This window comes from Oryctolagus cuniculus, chromosome 2 (genome assembly GCF_964237555.1).
Source record: "Oryctolagus cuniculus chromosome 2, mOryCun1.1, whole genome shotgun sequence".
Lineage (NCBI taxonomy): Eukaryota > Metazoa > Chordata > Mammalia > Lagomorpha > Leporidae > Oryctolagus > Oryctolagus cuniculus.
In genome coordinates, this window is record NC_091433.1 from 74,310,384 (window position 1) to 74,331,028 (window position 20,645).

The following is a 20,645-nucleotide window of genomic DNA, read 5'->3' on the forward strand; positions in this document are numbered from 1 at the left end:
CCCAAGTACCTGACCCATCACCTGCTGCCTCCCAGGATCTGCATTAGCAGGAAGCTGGAGCTGGAAGCAGAACCAAGACTCAAATGTTATAGGACGCAGAAGTCCGAAGACATGTTCTTAACCATTGTACCAAACACCTGCCCTGGAATATTTTTTGTTGAGAGGCAGAGAGACATAAAGAAAGAAGAGAGAGACAGAGACAGACAGTGAGAGCTCCCATCTGGTGATTCACTGGATAAATGACCCCTACAGCTGGATCTCAGCCCAATGGAAGCCAGGAGCCAGAACTCAATCCAGTTCTCCCTCATGAGTGATAGGAACCTAATTACTTATGACATCACTGTTACCTCCAATTTGTGCATTAGTGGGAAGCTGGAATCAGGAGCCAAAGGCAGGTATCAAATCGCATCACTTCAACATGGGACGTGGACAGTCTTAACTGGCATCTTAACAGGCAGCCTAGGACATTTTTAATGGATGTTTTATACACATAGTCAGAGAACGGTCTTGCTCATTTACTAAGTTTCTTCTCTAAATCAATTTACCTCTCCTACAATTAGCATCCTATTATATGTCACAATTCTATATGAATGTGTAAAAATAAAAGATTACTGTTATTAATAAATTCTAAAATATCTAGAGAATAGGCTTCATCCATCCATTCCAAAGTTCAGACAACATATAAATCATTGTAGGTCACCAATTTGATTCTTTTACATTGCATTCTGAAGAGGTCTCCAGATATAACACTATTGAGATAGAGTTAAAAATTAATATTGAATTTGTTAAAGTTAATTAAAAAAATGGAAAAAATTACCTAGTAGTCATGGACAATAAATATCCCTGTTTTCTGATTTAAAAATAGGAACCAATCTATAGGTATATTCAGTCATGTGTCCCTTTACAACAGGGAGATCGTCATTAGGCAATTTCACAAAGGTGTGAAAATTATGCCATCTACTTACACAAACCTGGATGGTGGAGCTCAGTCACTATGTGTGATGTGGCTGTAACATGCAAAACACAGTATACTCTTTTACAGTAAATTTAAAAATATGTAGTATAATAAGTATATCCTAAATAATGGTAAAATCTATATGAAACATACAAAAGAGTGGCCTACTCCTCTATGATTACCATGTAAGATGCTCTGTATATAATTGTACACGCTGTACTTTTATACAACTGGCAGTGCAACCCATTTGTTTACACACGTATCACCACAAACGTGAGCAGTGCATCGGGTTGTCTCCCACACTACTAGGTGACGGGGTTTTTCAGCTCCATTGTAATCTTGCAAGGCCACCACCATATGTGAGGTCTATACTTGACTGAAACATCATTTTGTAGTGCATGACTACAGTTGATTTAGGAACTGATTTTTACCCAGAATATATTCTTGTGAGAAATACACTGAAAAGTGAAATTCATGTTTGCATCTATCAGAATCATAGTAAAATTTACCAACTAATACCCCCAAATGAGACAAATATAGCTAGAGGACCCTAGGAATGTTTCTGTGGATGTTTAGCAAGAGAAAAAATAAATCAGATATCCATAGTAATACATGTATTGGCTTTTCTCGTGACTATCCCATTGCTTCCTATTGGATAAATGAAGGCCTGTATGTTTGCTCCCTTTTTTATTCCAATAGACTTGACTGTAAAAATGTAATGCATGATTGCAAACTTTAATCAGTGATGTGTACATTTGACACAACAGATAAGATGCCTGCATCTCCTATCAGAGTTGTTGGGTTCATTGCTCAGCACTACTCAGAACTCCAGCTTCCTGCTAGTGCACACCTTTGGCTGCAGTAGGCTATGTTTCACACACTTGACTCCCTGCCACCCTCAGGAGATCCAGATGGAGTTCTTGGTCTCTGGTTTTAGCCTGGCCTAGTTTCAGCTCTTGTGAGTGTTTGAGGAGTGAAGCAGTGAATCTCTGATCTCTTTTTTTCTCTCTGCTTTTTAAAATATATAAAATAAATAAAATATATAATAAAATAATGCCTTTTATAAAAACTTAAATAGGCCGGCGCCGCGGTTCACTAGGCTAATCCTCCGCCGGTGGTGCCAGCACCCGGGTTCTAGTCCTGGTCGGGGCGCCGGATTCTGTCCCGGTTACTCCTCTTCCAGTCCAGCTCTCTGCTGTGGCCCAGGAAGGCAGTGTAGGATGGCCCAAGTGCTTGGGCCCTGCACCCACACGGGAGACCAGAATAAGCACCTGGCTCCTGGCTTCGGATCGGCGCCGGCGGTACCAGTCACTTAGGGGGTGAACCAATGGAAAAAGAAGACCTTTCTCTCTATCTCTCTCTCGCTGTCTAACTCTGCCTGTCCAAAAAAAAAAAAAAAAAAAAAAAACAAAACAACTTAAATAAGAAAAAGTTTCCTAATTGTAGATTGGGCTTTTTTCTTTATTTTTCTTTCTTTCTTTCTTTCTTTCTTTATTTTAGATCCTAAAAATGGCCCTCCACTTCAAGAAAAGCTGAAATCCTTCAAAGCTGCACTGATTGCCCTTTATCTCCTTGTGTTTGCCGTCCTCATTCCTATCATCGCAATAATGGCAGGTACAGTGTTCCAGAGCTGTGGAACTTGGCAGCTCACCTCACAAATTACTTACTGTAAAACCACATGAGGTGTTCAGCGTCTTGTGTATTTGATATTGGTAAGAAAAAACTTCATAGCACAGAGTATTTCTGAAATTTAAAAAGAAAAATCTGAAATGTTAAATGGAAATGCATTTAAAAAATTAGAATAAAAACCAAATTGAGAAGAGTAAGAGTGAAATGTAGATATGTGAAACTAAGAAGGAGAAGGTAAGATCATTTCAAAAGTGTATTATCCTCTAAAGTCCAATATACTCCTAGTGATGGGCCACAAATTTCATGATAAGCATTCTAGCTGTCAATGTGAAGACAAACATGATCATTTGCATTAACAATGCCTATAATATAAAAAAGTCTTTTGTTCTGAAAATCTACTCCTAGTACTGAGAGCCGAAGGAGATATTCCCGAGAGTCTTCGAAGAGAGAAGACCTTGAAAAATAATGGCCTACATCTCATTAATATTCTTAGAATTTACACAGCTATATTGGCCTACATCTCATTAATATTCTCACAGTTTACACAGCTACATGTTTCATAGGGCTATTATTGAAAACATCTCTAGATAACCCAGTAGCTTCCTGTCAAAGAAAAAAAATATGAGAATATATAATTTGGGCTCAGTGTGATAGTCTGCAGTACACATTTCTTTGGAGAGTTTATTTAACTTGAACTGGGATAGATTTGAGTACTTCCACAAGGATAGGTGTTTTGTATGTACCTCAAGCAAATATGCAAATATTCTTTTCCTAGTATCACTTTTTATGGGTTTGATGAATCCTGATTGGCATTTGAATTTATATGCCTTGTAGCAGTCTCCTTCTCTTTGGCTGGTACAATGTCTGGCCATGTGCTCTAATAGGAGATAGGCTGAGAATAAGACACATTTTTAAGTGCACACTGTTTAACAAGAAAATGCTCCTAAGCACAAGGCCAAACTTCTGGGGCTAGGAGTGCTGTAAGGGGAATATTCCAAAGCAAAGCCAACAGTCCATTCAGAAATAAATGCTAATGAAAACAGTTGTAATAATAGCTATCATCTTGTGAGTATTTACCTCAGGCACTTGGCAATAAACTTTTCCTAGATTATTTGAAAGAAGTTTTACAGTTGCCCGCTAAGTACATGGAATCATTATCCTTAGTTTTCCCACACACAAAAACTGAGACTTGCTCAGTACTGGAACCGGACTTCTCACTATAAATTTTGAATTCTAATCTCTGTGCTCCGCTATCTCCCAGTATAATTGGGATTTTATAACAAAATATGATGAGCTAGTAAAAAAGTGAAACAAAGGTATCATAATTTGGTTCAGAAAAATTTTTTATACAGGGGAAAATTAGCTCCAATTTTGGCTATTAAAAAGAAAGAAACCATTACACTTGGTGAAATAAACCAGCCCCAAGAAGACAGATACCATATTTTCTCTAATCTGAGGTAACTAATAGAGTAACATATTGAAGTGAAATAGACATTTTGAAATCCCACGATTATTTACAGCCCTTCTCTCTGCTGTTGAGGAACAGTGTTTTGTTTTTTTCTTTCATACTATTTTTTGAACTCTTGCTTAGTGTACAATTAACTATATGATAATTAAGTAAATTGGAAATAGATCTTCGTAAAAAAATAAGAGTGGAAATGTGAAAGGGAGGAGGAGGAAGGGTTGGAGCGTGGGCGGGAGAGAAGGTAGTGTTCCTAAATCTGTATATATGAAGTACATGAAACTTGTACAACTTAAATCACATTTTTTTAAAAAAGGAACCAGAAACCTAACAATAACAAGCAAACCATGCAAACTGTAGCTGTGTAAATAAAAGGATTTGATGTGTTCCGCACTGAGCAATCTCCTGATGGAAGAAGGCTCTCTGTGTTATCTGTGTATATGCTTGTCTATGGTTAGAGATGCAGGACAGATACCTTTCTGTTGGACTTATTAGTCATAAGCCTGTGCAAAATTTGAGAAAATTTCATCACTTGGCAAACCAGGAACTGCAGAGCCAGGCCCAGGGATTGCAGTCTCTAATAAGGCCATGCAGAATGCAGACGGAAGTCTGCAAGGAAGTCAGGATTCTATCCAACTTAAAAATCCCCAACCTTCTAGAAAATACTACCGAGTCAAGACATTTGTTCTAGAGTTGACAGTGAGTGATCTGAAGAAGTCTGTTTCTTAAAACTATACTGCATACCTACTAGGATTAAGGAAAAGCTGAAAGAGTTCCAGTTTTGTTAGTTCACATCAGTACCAGATTCAACAGAATTTGGGATAGAACTCATGTGTTTCTTACGCCTTACTAATAAAGAATTAACAATTCATTAACAACTTTAAGTCATAGATCAGAATATTTTTCAAAAAGGAACCAAAATACCATAGTTATCTACATTTGCCTTTGAAACCTTACAAATGTAGACTATATATATTCCTAAAAGTAGAAGTTTCTCTGTTTTGCCAAGTATGAATTAATAGGTGAAATAAGCAATATTTTCTTTATTTAAATCTGTAAGCAAACTGTAGCCTGTACCATTAACTTAAGTTTGATTCGTTTTCAAATTAAAAATTATGGTTCATATGACCTTTTGTCAAAGCAGGTCTTCCTTTTCCACTTGGTTTTCAGTGGAAATAAAACCAGATGTTTGAGTTATTAGAGCAATATGCCTAGAAAAATAAAGCAGCCAGCTCCAGAAAATTTTTAAATTATACAGTATTAATTCACTACAGTTAATCAATACTGGGCACTGTAGATTTTTAATTCATAGATCTTATATCCAAAATGATAATATCAAAAAACTCTGAAAATTAAGTATCTCTAATAGTTATTATGTGCCAGAAAGTTATCTAGGTACTTTACATAGCACCTGCATTGGAGACCAGGAGAAGCACCTGGCTCCTGGCTTCGGATCAGCGCGATGCGCCGGCCGCCACGGCCATTGGAGGGTGAACCAACGGCAAAGGAAGACCTTTCTCTCTGTCTCTCTCTCTCACTGAGCACTCTGCCTGTCCAAAAAAAAAAAATCATTTAATTATTTAAACACTGACCTTTAGTGTTTCATTTATAGCAATAGAAGCACTGACAATTGAGTAACTTGTCCAGCATTACAACTTGAGATCCAATTATTAGCCCAGAATCTAGAATCTTAACTGTTACCTAAAAGCAATAATCATCACTAATGGAAAATTTTTCTGGATCAATTTTAAAATAATGTTGAAAAAATTGTTTGTTTGGTGTTATGATAGTTAATGTTAAATTCTATTCCCAGTTTTTATTTATTTTCAGTTACCCCAACAGTGCTTTATACATAGCAGGTACTTCATCAACAAGCCATAAATTGCTACAGCCATGAATGAAGAATCAGCTCAAACCTTATTCCCTTTACCAAGTTTAATAAAAGTGATTCAGTGACGAAATATACCTTGCTAATTTGTTATTAAGGGTAGAAAAAAATACCACACAGTCAATATGGGAGAACTATTGTAGGTAATATCACAATGTTGTCACCCATAATTTATTAATCAAAATAAGTTAGTAGCAAAGGAATGTAACTAGGAAGAATATGATACAACACAGTTTGAAATTGGAGTTTAATTGCATATGTATTGTATTACTTTTTCTCAGTATAATAATAGCAACAATAGCAGCTACCATCAAAAAGCTGCTTTAAGTCAAATGAGTGACTAGAGTGGATTCTGTAGCTACGGTAGTATTTTTCATGTATAAAGCAGTTTATAGAATAGAATTTTCATATTTGCTAATTCGTCTATGGTGGGAATTATTTGCAAGCTTTATTCCATCTGTGCTCAGCACCATGTTGAGGGAGGCATCTTATTGCCTTTATTGAGGACATCTTAGCAAGAAGACAGAAAGTAACCCAGCTGTAAAGTGAACAGTGCAGCTGGATTCTAGAATGAGGCACTTTGGTCATTTATGTGACAGGTACCTGAAGATAGGGATAAATGTTTTCATATGTTGCCTCATTCGTCTCTCTGAAATCCCATTAACATTTTTACTCAAAAAACCAAAAGATTCAAGTGTAACTTATATATAGATATTATAGATATGTTTTAAATCATACAAGGTTATTCTATGTATTGGTTCATGTCATGTATGGGAAATGTCATGTAGTCAGCTTAATATGAAAGTGACTAATACACACACACACATATATATATGTATATATATTTAGGGAAGCTATAAATACAAAAGGATTAAGAGAAATACAGATAAGCAATATAGCTTTAATCATCACTGATTCATGCCAAAATGGTGCTTAACATTTTTTATTGCATATAATTTTGTAATATTTTCATTTGCATAATTAGTGTTTACAGCTTTAATTTTTTTAAAGCTATAGAACCTATTGCTCTAGACCATTTCAGAATAGCTTATTTTGAGAGCATATGCCCATTTGAAAATATTTATCACCAGCTCAGTATGTTCTCCAAATGCCATTTAATAGAATTGTCTTCTTCAGGAAATAGATAATCACAAGGTTGCTCATCAAAACACTGAATATATGACTGAAAACAGGCAAACTAAATGTAGGGATTTTATTGTATACATTTAGTATATCTATATGTAGAATACAATATAGTTAATTTAGTTGAATAATGTTATTATGGAAAATATTTATGATTAGCATTAAAGTAGTTGCCAGACTGTATATAAAGGGAAGCGGGATACACAGCAGACTCATAGAATGGCAGATGTCCTAAATAGCACTCTGGCCTCAGAATCAGCCCTTAAGTCATTCGGATCTGGCTGAAGAGCCCGTTAGAGTATTTTAGGCATGTAAAGCCAAGACACTCTGGCCAAAACAAAACAAAACAAAAACACCTAAATGAAAGATCTGCAAGTGAGATCCCAGTGGAAAGAACGGGCCATCAAAGGAGGTACCTTTCTCTGAAGGGAGGAGAGAACTTCCACTTTGACTATGACCTTGTCTAAATAAGATCTGAGTCAGCAAACTCAAAAGCCTTGGCAACTCATGACAAGAGCCTAGGGAGATTACTGACGCCATAAACAAGAGTGTCAATTTGTTAAGTCAACAATAGGAGTCACTGTGCACTTACTCCTCATGTAGGATCTCTGTCCTTAATGTGTTGTTCATTGTGAATTATTGCTGTAACTAGTATTCAAACAGTATTTTACACTTTATGTTTCTGTGTGGGTGCAAACTGTTGAAATTTTTACTTGATATATACTAAATTGATCTTCTGTATATAAAGAAAATTGAAATGAAAAAAAAATCCCTTCTTATATAATATCAATGTTCCAATAGAAAGAGAGCTAGATTTGACACCAAATTTTAGTCTGATCAGGCTAATAAGATGTAAATTAATATTTCATAGTTATCTATATTTTCTAAATTTTCAACTATTATTATATACTTTTAATAAATAAAAGTCTTACAACTATTTTAGAACAAATATTTGCCCAATTTCCTGCTCTACCCAGTATGAGTTAGGCCTGCATAAACTGAAAATGATAGTTCTTTTCCAGCTGAAGTGATAAACTGAGGAACACACACCAACAATTTATTCTTACAGTGAGTGATAATGCTACTGCCAACTATTGTTTTGGTTATCATCATCATTGCTTTGACATTTGACACAATAACTTTAGAAACCATATTTAGCATTATTTTATCCTAACAACAGTTCTATCGATTAGGTTACAAGATATTTCATAGTATACAGAATATTTTTACCAACTGTCAAAGAAAGTTATTCATATGAATAACTGCTCAAAAATAATGACATAATTCTCAAATAAATTCAAATATAAAGTGAGAAAGGGAGAGTGTATGCTTCCCAGTGATATATTTAGTGTGATTCACACATTGCGTATTTAAAATAAATACTTGATTTAAGCTGACATTCGAAATGTTGTAATGGAATGGAATAAAAATGGAATCATATGGAATTGTGTGGTGGATGTATTTAAGGATACGAGCCATGACTTACTTTATTTTTATTTAAATATGCAGCTCAACTCCTGAAGTGGGAAATGAAGAATTGCACAGTTGGTTCAATTAATGCAAACAGTGTATCCTCCAGTCTCCTGGGAAGAGGAAATGACAGTGAACATGAAGTGAGATTTCGAGAAGTTGTTATGGAACACATTAGCAAGATGGAGAAAAGAATCCAATATATTTCAGATACTGAAGAAAATCTCGTAGATTCAGAGCATTTTCAAAATTTCAGTGTGACAACTGATCAACGATTTGCTGATGTTCTTCTCCAACTAAGTACCTTGGTTCCCACAGTCCAGGGACATGGGAATGCCGTAGATGAAATCACCAGGTCCTTAATAAGTCTGAATACCACGCTGCTTGATTTGCACCTCTATGTAGAAACACTGAATGTCAAATTCCAGGAGAATACACTTAAAGGGCAAGAGGTAAGAATTGTTATATTGGAAGGTCACATGATGGAATTGAAGCCATGTAGGTCCTGTCTCTTCAGGCAGTACAAAAAAGCAATAGTGGAAAAAGCCTGTTTCAACATCATTCTATTTACTTTCTTCCCTCTAAATCTTACCAGAAGGTGTCAAATGGATTTACCCAGTGCCTCCTTTGGATTCCCAGCAAAAGGGCAGTCTTCTTTCTGTTTGATAGAGAATTTCTTAATATTTTTTTTTGCAAATACTAGCAAAGTGCGTTGTTAGGTTGTCTAAACCAGTTGTTACTTTGAGACTATCTTAATGTGTCTGAAGAGGTACACATTGCGTATTTGTGTATTTTACAACAGACCCAGTATTTCTTCATTGTCAAAGGAAAGCAACCTTATTTACATGGACACCTCACACACTCTAGATTTTGAAATAATTTATTTTTCCTCTCCTAGGAAGTACAAGTTTTTGTGTGTGCAGATGACTATGCACAAAAAAATTACATTTTGAATAATGTGTACTTCTTATGAGCATAGGATCATTATAGAATAATGCTTATTACCATCTTAGGATCAACTAAACATTAAGTTTTCTACTTTGATGCAAAGTATAATATTACGTAAACTTTGGGAAAGACAGCAATGAGAAAAGCACTATTACAATCAGTCTGTAGAATATAGAATCAAATATCCCCATATATTACTGCCAAGAGAGTGAAACTAGCTATCTACAAAGTTTTCTTTGTAAAGGATAAGATGGAAATGTAGGCTGTTGGGATCATTTGCTTCTGCCTCAACAACTCAAGGCCACAACGGGAGCTTGAAAGCAACCTAGATAATGTGTAGACAAATGAGCCAAGCTGTGATTACAATATTTATCTACAAAAGCAGGTCATGGGTTGAATTTGGCCCATAGACCATAATTCAGAATTCTGCTCTTGACTATACTGTGGTCAACCATGATTAAGATCTGGGTTACTTTGTGCTGATGATAAAGAAATTAGAAGTAAATCATTCATTTTAAAATCATATTTCATTGAATAATTATATATTTTTCTTTTCATAATAATAAATATTTGACTAAAATCTCATTGCCTCTGTGAAAGATAATCTTCCTGTTATAAAATATCTAAGACCTAGGATCATAAATCATGTGAAGCTTCTAAAATTTCCATCATTTGCTAAGTGATGTTTGCATCACTGTACTATTTTTAAATGAAAAAATTCATTCTTTTTTGATGAGGCTTTTTTCTGTATAGATAGAATATTACACAGTGATTTTAAAACATCAGTGCCACTTGTAGTACAGATAAACCTCTGAAGTTGTACCATCAGATGAAAACCAATCAAATTGTTGAGAGAATATCCTAAACAGGGTAAGAAGGAATATTTTATATTGCAATAATTTGAGTAATTAAATACTCAAAATTATTGAATTTTCACCTGGTCTTTATCTTAAGGTGTCAGAAGACGATGACTAAACAATTTAAATAAGGAGACTTTGTTGGTGAACCATATCCCGACACCAACTTTGACATTCTGCTGGTGATCCACATGCCTGCTTCTAAAATCTGTCAGTGTTTCTCATACTGTTAATAAATACCTAAGCATACAAAATGAGATATCAAAGACTTGGGATATGAGAGGGTTCCAGAAAATACACAAAGATCAAGGAGTTTGCTAGATCATGGTCCCTCCAGAGGATCTAGTAGAAATTCTGTTATTAGCATCTATCTGCTTCCAATGGCTGCTGAAATTCTTTGACTCATAGTCACAACTCCAGTCTCTGCCTCTGCAGCCAGTCCCAGTACCTTCTCTTCTGTGTATACCACATATTCTTCTGTTTCTCTCTTATCAGGGTATCTGTGATGGGATTTAATGTCCACCCAGGTAATCTGTCTTTGTAAGGATCTATGATCACTTCACAAAGATCTTTTTATTTAAAAGATAACACTTATGGGCCGGCGCCGTGGCTCAATAGGCTAATCCTCCACCTTGCGGCGCCGGCACACCGGGTTCTAGTCCCGGTTGGGGCGCCGGATTCTGTCCCGGTTGCCCCTCTTCCAGGCCAGCTCTCTGCTATGGCCAGGGAGTGCAGTGGAGGATGGCCCAGGTGCTTGGGCCCTGCACCCCATGGGAGACCAGGAAAAGCACCTGGCTCCTGGCTCCTGCCATCGGATCAGCGCGGTGCGCCGGCTGCAGCGGCGGCCATTGGAGGGTGAACCAACGGCAAAAGGAAGACCTTTCTCTCTCTGTCTCTCTCTCTCACTGTCCACTCTGCCTGTCAAAAAAAAAAAAAAAAAAAAAAAAAAAAAAAAAAAAAAAAAAAAAAAAAAAGATAACACTTATAAAGATTTCAGTGAATGGGACCCTGTATCTTTTGGGGGCCACTGCCTCACCTACTGCACTTTTCTTTTCTCTATAAGTTTATTTTCATTAAATATGGTACATGACAAATTCATTTCTCAACCTCAAATTCTGTTAATTAGACTGAAACTTCTCAACTTCAGAACTAGTTTTCAACTTAATCTGCATTGTTACTATTTTTCCATCAAGTGTTAAAATCTTGTCTTGTGCTGCATAGTACAATAGTACCCAAACATGGGCTGTCCAGTGGAGTAGCTCTTGGACACCCTTCTACTGAGCACTTGAGCTATGACTTAGAATTGGAATGTGCTCTAAGTATAAAATACACTCCAGGATTTGACATTAGTGTGAAAAGAATATAAAATGTATCATTAATAATTTCATATTTGGTTCACGTTGATGTATATATTTTGGACATATTGAGTTAAATAAAATATCCTACTTAATTTTTTTTTACATAAAATGCATTCAGAAGAAATATTCCATGGTGTTAAGGAATGTGGGAGGTACAGGGGTTAGAGTCAGCTACAGAAGACTGCTTAAGTTGAAAGGAAAAAGATAGGGAGAAGAAATTTACTTTATGTTGAAAAAGAGGAGAGTTGAGATGGGGTGAGGAGAGAGAGAGAGGGTGGACAAAGTACAATAAAGACTTTAAATTTGATAATGCACCGAATTCAGCAGGGATCACAGAATGTCTTTAAGTGCACATGAATGAGGAAGTGAAACCACACTGGAAACCATTTGGAAGGTAGTAGAAATTTTGAGTATATGAAAAGTGATATTTAATGGAAATAAGAGAAATCTGATGATCACTAGACTGTTTTGAGTATGCAGAGACTGCACTTAGGATAATTGGAGGGAGTTCTAGCATTATAAGAGGAGGCACAAGTTCATGGTGGCACTTTGAAAGTTACATACTTTTTAAAAGACAGTAATCATTTCTAGTGATTTAGAAGCTAAGTAAATATATGTGTGTGTATGCATATGTTTGTGTGTGCATGCTTCCATATGTGTGCACATCTGTGGACACTGAAAAGCAACATTGGGACTTTGGTTTTCCTTGTTCTCAATAAAAGAATCTTTGGATCTTTAGCCCAGTACAGGATATAAGTAAATTAAATGAATGCTTGAATCATCAAATGCTGCTTGAACAAGATTTGTATGTGATACCTGTATAATGCTTATCCAGGGCAGTTCAAGTGGTAATTTGAAAGAAAAGAAGAACCAAAGTTGGGCAGATGGGGTGGAATTTACCTTCTCCATGGTTCATGGAAAAGACTGAGATTGCAAAATATCGTGTTTGTTTTCAGCAAAAAGAATGGAGTGCGGAGGGTGTGCCGGAGGTTGCATGGGATTTTTTTTAGTCCAACACTGTTTCCCTCCTCCTAGTAAAAATAATTCCAGAGGAAACGTGGACAGTGTAAACATCATATGCAATTTTCAAAGGGAATAAAAAGGTAGTCTAAGCCTTAGGCATGAAAAATATGGGCAGTTCCAGGTTTCTAGGTTGTAAAATTGCTTGCCTATCCCCTGATGGTTGTTCTGTCAAAGTTTGAAACTACCTGACATACTGGCAACAAAAGGTAGCCCCATAAATTAAGTCAAGTGGGTTTATCATATTGCGAAGTCCTACAAACATCCATGTTCGCCGTCTCACCTTTCTTTTCATATAATGTTGTGCAGTAAGTGATGAGCATCAGAGCAGGGGGTGGAAGGCAGGATATGCTCTAGAGCAAGGTTTCGCATGGAGAAGGGCACAGTTAGAGCAGTAAGTCTCTATGCATAATTGTCCTGTCATTGAAGAGGGCATACACTCAGGCATGCACTTCTTTTACAAAGGGTTTACATTCTGATTTGATTGCCTTACCACAATGTCTCCAAGAGAGTGTAATTTTCTCTTCACCCCCAATTTAAGGAATAATATACCACTGTTTTATTTATACATAAAAAAGGGAAGCAATCTGTCAGTAGTTGAACATAAACTTTAAAAAGTAACCCACAAAATGAGAAGGGATAAAAATGGAACAAAGAGACAGAAAATTTATCAGAATAAATGAGAAGAGTCTGTGAAACAAAAAGACAAAGCCCTACATTCAAAGAGAAAGCCAAGCAAATGACCTGAGAGAAAAATTACCCGAGAAAAATGTTTTCGGAAACTTGATGACTGGGTATTTTAACCTCATTGCAATTTGAGGAGCACATTGTCACAATGATTTGCTATTTACTACTCTTCAAATGAAATATATTTGTGGGTAATAAGTATGAGGGTGCAAGCTGCAGGCACTGACGTGCAGTTAGTAATAGGAAAAAATGAACAGTATCATTGGAGGACAGTGTGGTAATACTGAACAAAAATTTTAATGTGTAGTTCCATTGGTCAAATCCACTTCCAGGAAGCTGCCATATAGAAGTACATTTATGAATACATAAGTATATACCAAATGAGGTTAATTGTAATAATGCTTAGAACTGTAAAAATGTGTACAGCTGAAAATTCAAATCAATAGGAACCCTTAGATTATGAAAAAATAATACAATTCCACTTCATTATTGAAAATAAGATCATCTGTACTTAATAGATAAGTACCCTTAATATTTTATTGAGTAAAAAGTAAAAGTATATTTCAGAACATAGTACAAGTATGATATTTTTCACATAGATGCATATATGTGTATATATAGAAATATATAAAATACATATACAGATAATTAGGAAACATCAAATACAGAAGCCATAAAATTTAAAATATTGTTAATTTGTTAGTTTCAGGTATTATTGAGTATGAAAATCTGTCAATATTCATTGCCATTAAGAAGTAAACTATGACTTTTGCTATAAAATAACTTTTAGAGGAAACTGTCAAATTCACAGACATAGAATATATTGCTACTGTAAGTACACCATGAAGAAATTGTACTTCACATAGATCTAAAACCATGTGATAAGCTTTTAATTTATTTTTGTTTTGACATCTATGTATTTGGGAATAGAAGCATACCTTAGATAAACTCATCTGTGCTGTGATGTGAAAATTCAGGTTTTCAGTCAAAAGAGGAAATGCTTCAGAACTAAAGAATTGTTATTTTAAAAGCTTCCAAATTATTGTATTATTATTCCATAAAATCTCTTTAATACGTATTTAAAAAAATCTTGTCTCTCCATGACTGCTTGAACTTACATACTTAGTAATTCTGTGCAAAAACAGTTGTGGTTGGTTCCTTAACTTTCACAGGAAATCAGCAAATTAAAGGAGCGTGTGCACAATGCATCAGCAGAAATTATGTCTATGAAAGAAGAACAAGTGCATTTGGAACAGGAAATAAAAAGAGAAGTGAAAGTCCTGAATAACATCACTAATGATCTCAGGCTGAAAGATTGGGAACATTCTCAGACGTTGAGAAATATCACTTTAATTCAAGGTAAAATATCTTGTCTTTCTTCCAGAAAATTGACAAATTAATAATGTCCTGATAAATTCAGGGATTTAGTATTACAAATTCACTAATTCTAAATAGTTTTTGAGGGTACATAAACAACAAAGGCACAGAGATAAGAATCTTAAGATCATGTCTAGACATAGTAAAACTAGACTCCTTTAAATAGAAAGGGGTAAGCAAATGAAATCTCTCATTGTTGAAAATACTTCTAAGTCCCCAAAAAGCAATACAAATTTTCAAAAAGTACAAGTTAATTCGTTTTGTTTTATGTTTTATGCTTGCCTTTCTTGCCTGCTTTTGGATTGATCGAAATTTTTCTGTCACTGAATTTTTCTCTTTACCAACGTTACCAAAAAGATTTTGGAAATTTTTCACTGAATTTCTTTTTTCTTAATTTTGTCCTTGAAAGGCATCCTAACAATGTCTGAAGTGATCAGTATCTTATTAAATAAAAAGTGATTTACTTATTTATTTGAACAGCAGAGAGAAAGATAGATAGAAAAAGAGATTTTTCACCTGCTGATTCACTCCCCAGATGCCTGCAACAGCCAGGGCTGGGCCAGGCCAAAGCCAAAGAGCCAAAAACCCAATCCAGGTCTCCCATATGGGTGGTAGGAACCAGTACATGGGCCATCACAGGCTGCCACCCAAGTGCATAGGTGGGAAACAGAATTCAAAGTGTGGAATAGCTGATACTTAAACCAGGACTCCAATATGGGATGTAGCGTTACAAGCAGGGGCTTAGCCTGCTTTGTGGCAATGTCCATCCTAGTTGATCAGTACATTCACCATCATTCTAAAAGACTGAAATAACCCAAAATGCTTAGACTGATCATCCCCTCCCCCAGGTTCCTGCATTTTTAAGTGTAATTTATTTCAGTTTTATATAATGTTTTAAATCAAGAACTTAGTCAATATTATTTTTCTTACTAAAAAGAGATCATGTATATTTGAATTTGCCCATAAACTTACCAGTTGGTTCCCTTTGTAAAGGCACCTCAGTCATCCATGCTGGAATCATTTCCTTTTATGCCTAAACTATACTTTTGGAAGTTCATTTAGTGAAAGTACATTGGTGGTGAAACACTTTGATTTCGCTTTCTCTGTTTTGTTCTTGATCTTTAATGTTATTTTACCATATTCACGTTTCTTAATGTAAACGCTTATTATGGATATTTCTGTGAGTATTTTAAGAAATCTATTCCTTGACTTTCAGTTTTCCTTGTTCTTAAATATGACTGATACCAATCTGCTTGCCAACATTTTTGCCTTTATTATCAGAAGTCTCACTCATCCGCATTTTTGTGTTAACAATATATCTATTTGACATTTGTATTTTAAAGTCTTTCATCAATTTGAGAATGTTATCAACTTCAACATCTTTGAATATTGTGTCTTCATAATTCTTCTTTTCTCCATAATCTTAATTAAATTCATTGTAAAATTTCTCATTCTACTTTCCATATCTTTTAAACTCTATTTCAGGATTATAATCTTTTTTATCTCATCAGTAAGTAAAGGAATAGAAATTAAGAACTCTATGAGATTTATTTATATATTACAAGTTATTGATAAGAATAAAACAATTTAAAACATGTCAGATAATATGATATAAATTAATATAAAACAAGTAGACAGTATAATTTTTGTTTATAATCTTGCAATTCAGCAAGTATTAAGTAAATAATGGACATTTAGAGACACAAATGTAATAAGAATGGTTGTTTTTAAAATGTAAGAAACAGAAACAATAACTTCAGATTATTGTTTATCTTTGAAAGTAAGTATATATATAAGGGAGAACCTAGGTGAGTATTTCTTGGATTGTGACATTGCAGGGATATTCTCTTTATTACTGTTCTTAATAAATTACTGAAGTAAAACACTTGTTAAAAATATTTAATCATTACATTAAAACAGTTGATAAAGAAAAATTGCAACTTAATCTGCTTTATCTCTAAAATTATATACTTCCACTATTGGATTTCAAATAAATATTGAAAATTTTACAAATCCAGAACCAAACCATTGACACTTGATCAGGCAACATCATCTACCATTCCAAATTTAATACTTTCCCATTCTTCTTGTCAGTTGTGTCACTGTCCAACTAGTTGTTCACTTAAGATATCAGAAAACTATTTTTAACTTCTCTCTTAACCCACTATATGTACAACAAAAGAATTCTTAAAAAAATCTACACATATTATTTTATCCTTCTTCCCTCATAGTAAAGACACTCTAATATCTTCCCACTGTAGTGGAAATAAAATCTAAATTCTTATGCGATCTGGCAAGCCTTTATTTCTATGCCTTCATTTTCTAATGTCCCCTCTGACATTCCTCTGCCTAGCATGGAAATGAGGATGAGTGACAGAAAATGTAAGTTGAAAAGGAGGAAATGCGAGGGCCAGCATTGTGGCGTTGTGAGTAAAGATACCTCCTGGGATGCCAGCATCCCATATTGGTTGGTTCATGTCCCAGCTGCTCCACTTTGTCGCGAGTGCCTACTGTCACGCAGCTCGACAGTAGCAAGTGGGGCATACGACTTGTCACAGGGAAGAGAGGAATATCAGGACACAAGACTGTCTTTCCAATGAGAGATTTTATTGCTTACACACCAGGGGTTTTTTTATCACACTACTCATCGGCATGCTCATTGAGGTCAATACACTTATCAGTACCAATATACTTATCAATCTATACTATTTAATACACTTATCAATAAACTTAACACCACTACTTAATGCGACTTAAATACTTAGCTACTTAGCATAACATAACTACTTAGCTTAACTACTTGGCCTAATCACCTAACTTAACATAATTACTTAACACACTTATCAATATCACTAATATCACTATCAATAATATCAATAATATCACTTATCATAACTTATATCTAACTTAACACACTTACTGAATTACTTAGTTTAACATAACTACTTATCATCTACTTAACTTACTCACTATAATACTTAACTATCAGAGTAACACTATTTCCTTAATGACTAGAGGACTACTGGAATCAACACCATTAATATCAATATCAATAATACTACTTGAACTTATTCATTAATCCATAGATCACAGTATACAGTGTTAAAGTAATTTTGAGGGCTATTTAATTATATTAGTATGTGTACATCAAGGTCTCCAGCATTATTTACAGATACCTTGCACAGGGTCAAAACATAGTTATATTATTTTACACGTGACTAACATTATTTGTAAAAGCTGTGTTTTCAAGGCTTGTATCACGGTCATGAAAAAGAGTGTCAGTGTTCAAGGTCCAAAGCTCCACGTCTCGGCAGAGACGGATCTCAGATCAGTCATGTACAGGCAGGAAGGTGTGGGAAGGCTGTCCCTCTGGGCAGTAGGCTCAACATTCCTAGGCGGAGGGCCAGGCAAGAAGTTGGAGAGGTCCGCTGCTGAGAGGCCTGGTCCGGCTCTGTGGTCAGGTTTGGCAGCAGGGCTGATGAGGACTCCAGGCCAGGCGATGAGGCAGCATCTCGGCTGGAGTTTTGATCCCGTAGTCACCTTGTGTTGCTTAGCAAGGGGGCTAGCGAGCTGGCGCTTTAGCTCCAAGTGCCAGGAGATCCAGAGGTTCGCTCACACTGGGCCACACACACACATTCACACACAGACAGTGGGGTTACAGCTCAGGGACAGCTCTGCAGGTCGGCTTGTGCCGCTACCTGCTCCGTGCAGAGCAGTAGGCTGCCTCTTCAGCTCCGGATGTGTGGAGATCCAGAGGTTCTCTCTCTCTCACACACACACACACACACGATCCCTGAGAGGATGAAGAGTGGTGCGAGGGCTCCCTTTTTATCCTCATTCTTGGCAGTTCTCCAGCTTTCCATCTTCCAGCTTGTCCAATCAATGCTGGTTCCTCCTTGCTTATAGTCAAGCAGTCCAGTCAGTACTGTTCCCGCCTTACTTATGTTTGAACTGTCCAGTCAGCGTGGGTAGGAGGGTATTGTCCATAGCGCACTGTAATCTGACTGCCCAGAGATGTCTGCTTGGTGTGATTAGGAGCGTCTCCCTAACAGCCATTAGGCATTGCCTCAGCTCCTGACTTATAACTCCACTTTACTTTTATTTTTGTGGCTTATGGTAACTTTTCAACTCAATGTTTTACCGTGTTTCCACAGTTCATCTCCTTTTCAAGTAAGCGGTGATCTGTGACTCTTTTCTAAATTCCTGTGGGATTCTCCACACACTTCCAGTCCAACTCCCTGCTGATGGCCTGAGAAAAGCATTGGATGGATGGTGGCTCAAGTGTTTGGGCTCCTACCACCCAAGTGGGAGACCCAGATGAAGCTTCTGGCTCTGTTGTAGTCATCTAGGGAGTAAATCAGCAGATGGAAGATCTCTCCCCTCCCCTCCCCTTTCTCTCTCTCTCTTTCTCTGTAACTCTGATTTTCAAACAAATAAGTAAATCTTTAAAAAGAAAAGGAGGAAGTGCTAGTTTCACTTTATGCGGTCTGTAATGAGCTCTAGACTCCTCTTCCCGTTGAAACATTCTTCACTTATACATTCACTCCTTTTTGGCTCCACTCAAAATTGCATTTTTGGAGATGACTCCTCCATCTCCTCATTCATATTCTCACTCCCAAATATCTGTATCATTATTTGCTTTGACTACCTCATAGTACTTACCAGTATATAAAATTATTTCATATGATTATTTTTAATAATCTATCTTCTCAAATCAAATGTGAGCTCCACAAAGTCATGTCTTGTCTCTCTTGCCCACCTGTACATACCCATCATCTATTAGAGTGTCTTGAATACAGTGAGTGAGCAATTACATATGTATTGTATAAATGAAACTAACACCTCCTTCTTATCAGTGCAACAGCATTGCTCTTCCAGGTTTCAGAGCTAGATGTTTTAATTACTTTTTTTTTATATCTCCCAAGGCTACTATTTGTTTTTATTTTATGTATTTCTCTACCCTCTGCATGTTCTTGCAAAATTTCTTATCACCATTCTACCAGACAATTGTAATTATTTCATATCTCAGGGTTCCAGACTGTATATATTCAAACCCATTTTTAGATTGCAGACTTCCCAAAGGGAAACTATAGATTGCAAAAAGGCCACTGCCTCCTCAGAAGGCATGCATTCCTCTCTGCGGTGTTTGAAGTCTTCTATGGTAGATCTCTTTCTTTTTGAATGCTTCATTCTTCCCCTGGTTATTGATATGTTTATGGTTCAGAATTTTGAAGAAGCTAAATAGCAATAAAGAACAATGAAGAACAAGCAAACAATAGCCTTTAGGTCTCTTAACTCCAAGTCTTTCATTCTTTTGTTCTTTGATAGAATATAAGACTGCATTTCTTTGTAATTCATGGAGTGTGTTTGAAATATTGTTCTCCTATACCTCCATTCCTTCTTGGCTCCACTCAAAATTGTGTTTTCAAACACACTTTCTATTACAAAAGCCAGCACCAAAGGAAATATCTGTGTGAGATAGACAAAATATTTCAACACCAGATTAACACCTCTATCACTAGTCTAGCTGCAGGAGGATGAGGTTGTGTGCTACAGTAGAAGGGTAGGAGGGGGACTAGCTTTGGAAACTACAGGGACAGCATGATGTTGACAAGGTTCTCAAAAGTTCCATGCATGAAGCTCAGCATAGCTTCTTTCTATGTGATTTGTGTATTTCCATTCTCCCCCAGAATATCTAAAAGAAACTGAAAGCATGTTAGTGCGATTCTTTCTACATTTTATTGGTGGTAGTAAAAGAGGCATAACAATATATAAAAAAAAATTATAGTATGAGGAATTAAAGAATCTGCTTATTTGGGTGCAAAGCAAACAAAAAAAAACCCTCTGAAAT

At 36.0% G+C, this 20,645-nt stretch overlaps 1 protein-coding gene across 1 annotated transcript in view; it reads left to right on the top strand.

The window, feature by feature from the left end:
* Positions 1 to 20,645, top strand: part of MSR1 (macrophage scavenger receptor 1) — a gene marked incomplete at its 3' end in the record, with an annotated part of 84,944 nt that overhangs the window by 16,847 nt on the left and 47,452 nt on the right. The window contains 3 exon segments of the mRNA NM_001082248.1: positions 2,456 to 2,569; positions 8,587 to 8,999; positions 14,590 to 14,776. Of these exon segments, the coding sequence (NP_001075717.1) occupies positions 2,456 to 2,569; positions 8,587 to 8,999; positions 14,590 to 14,776 (714 nt within the window).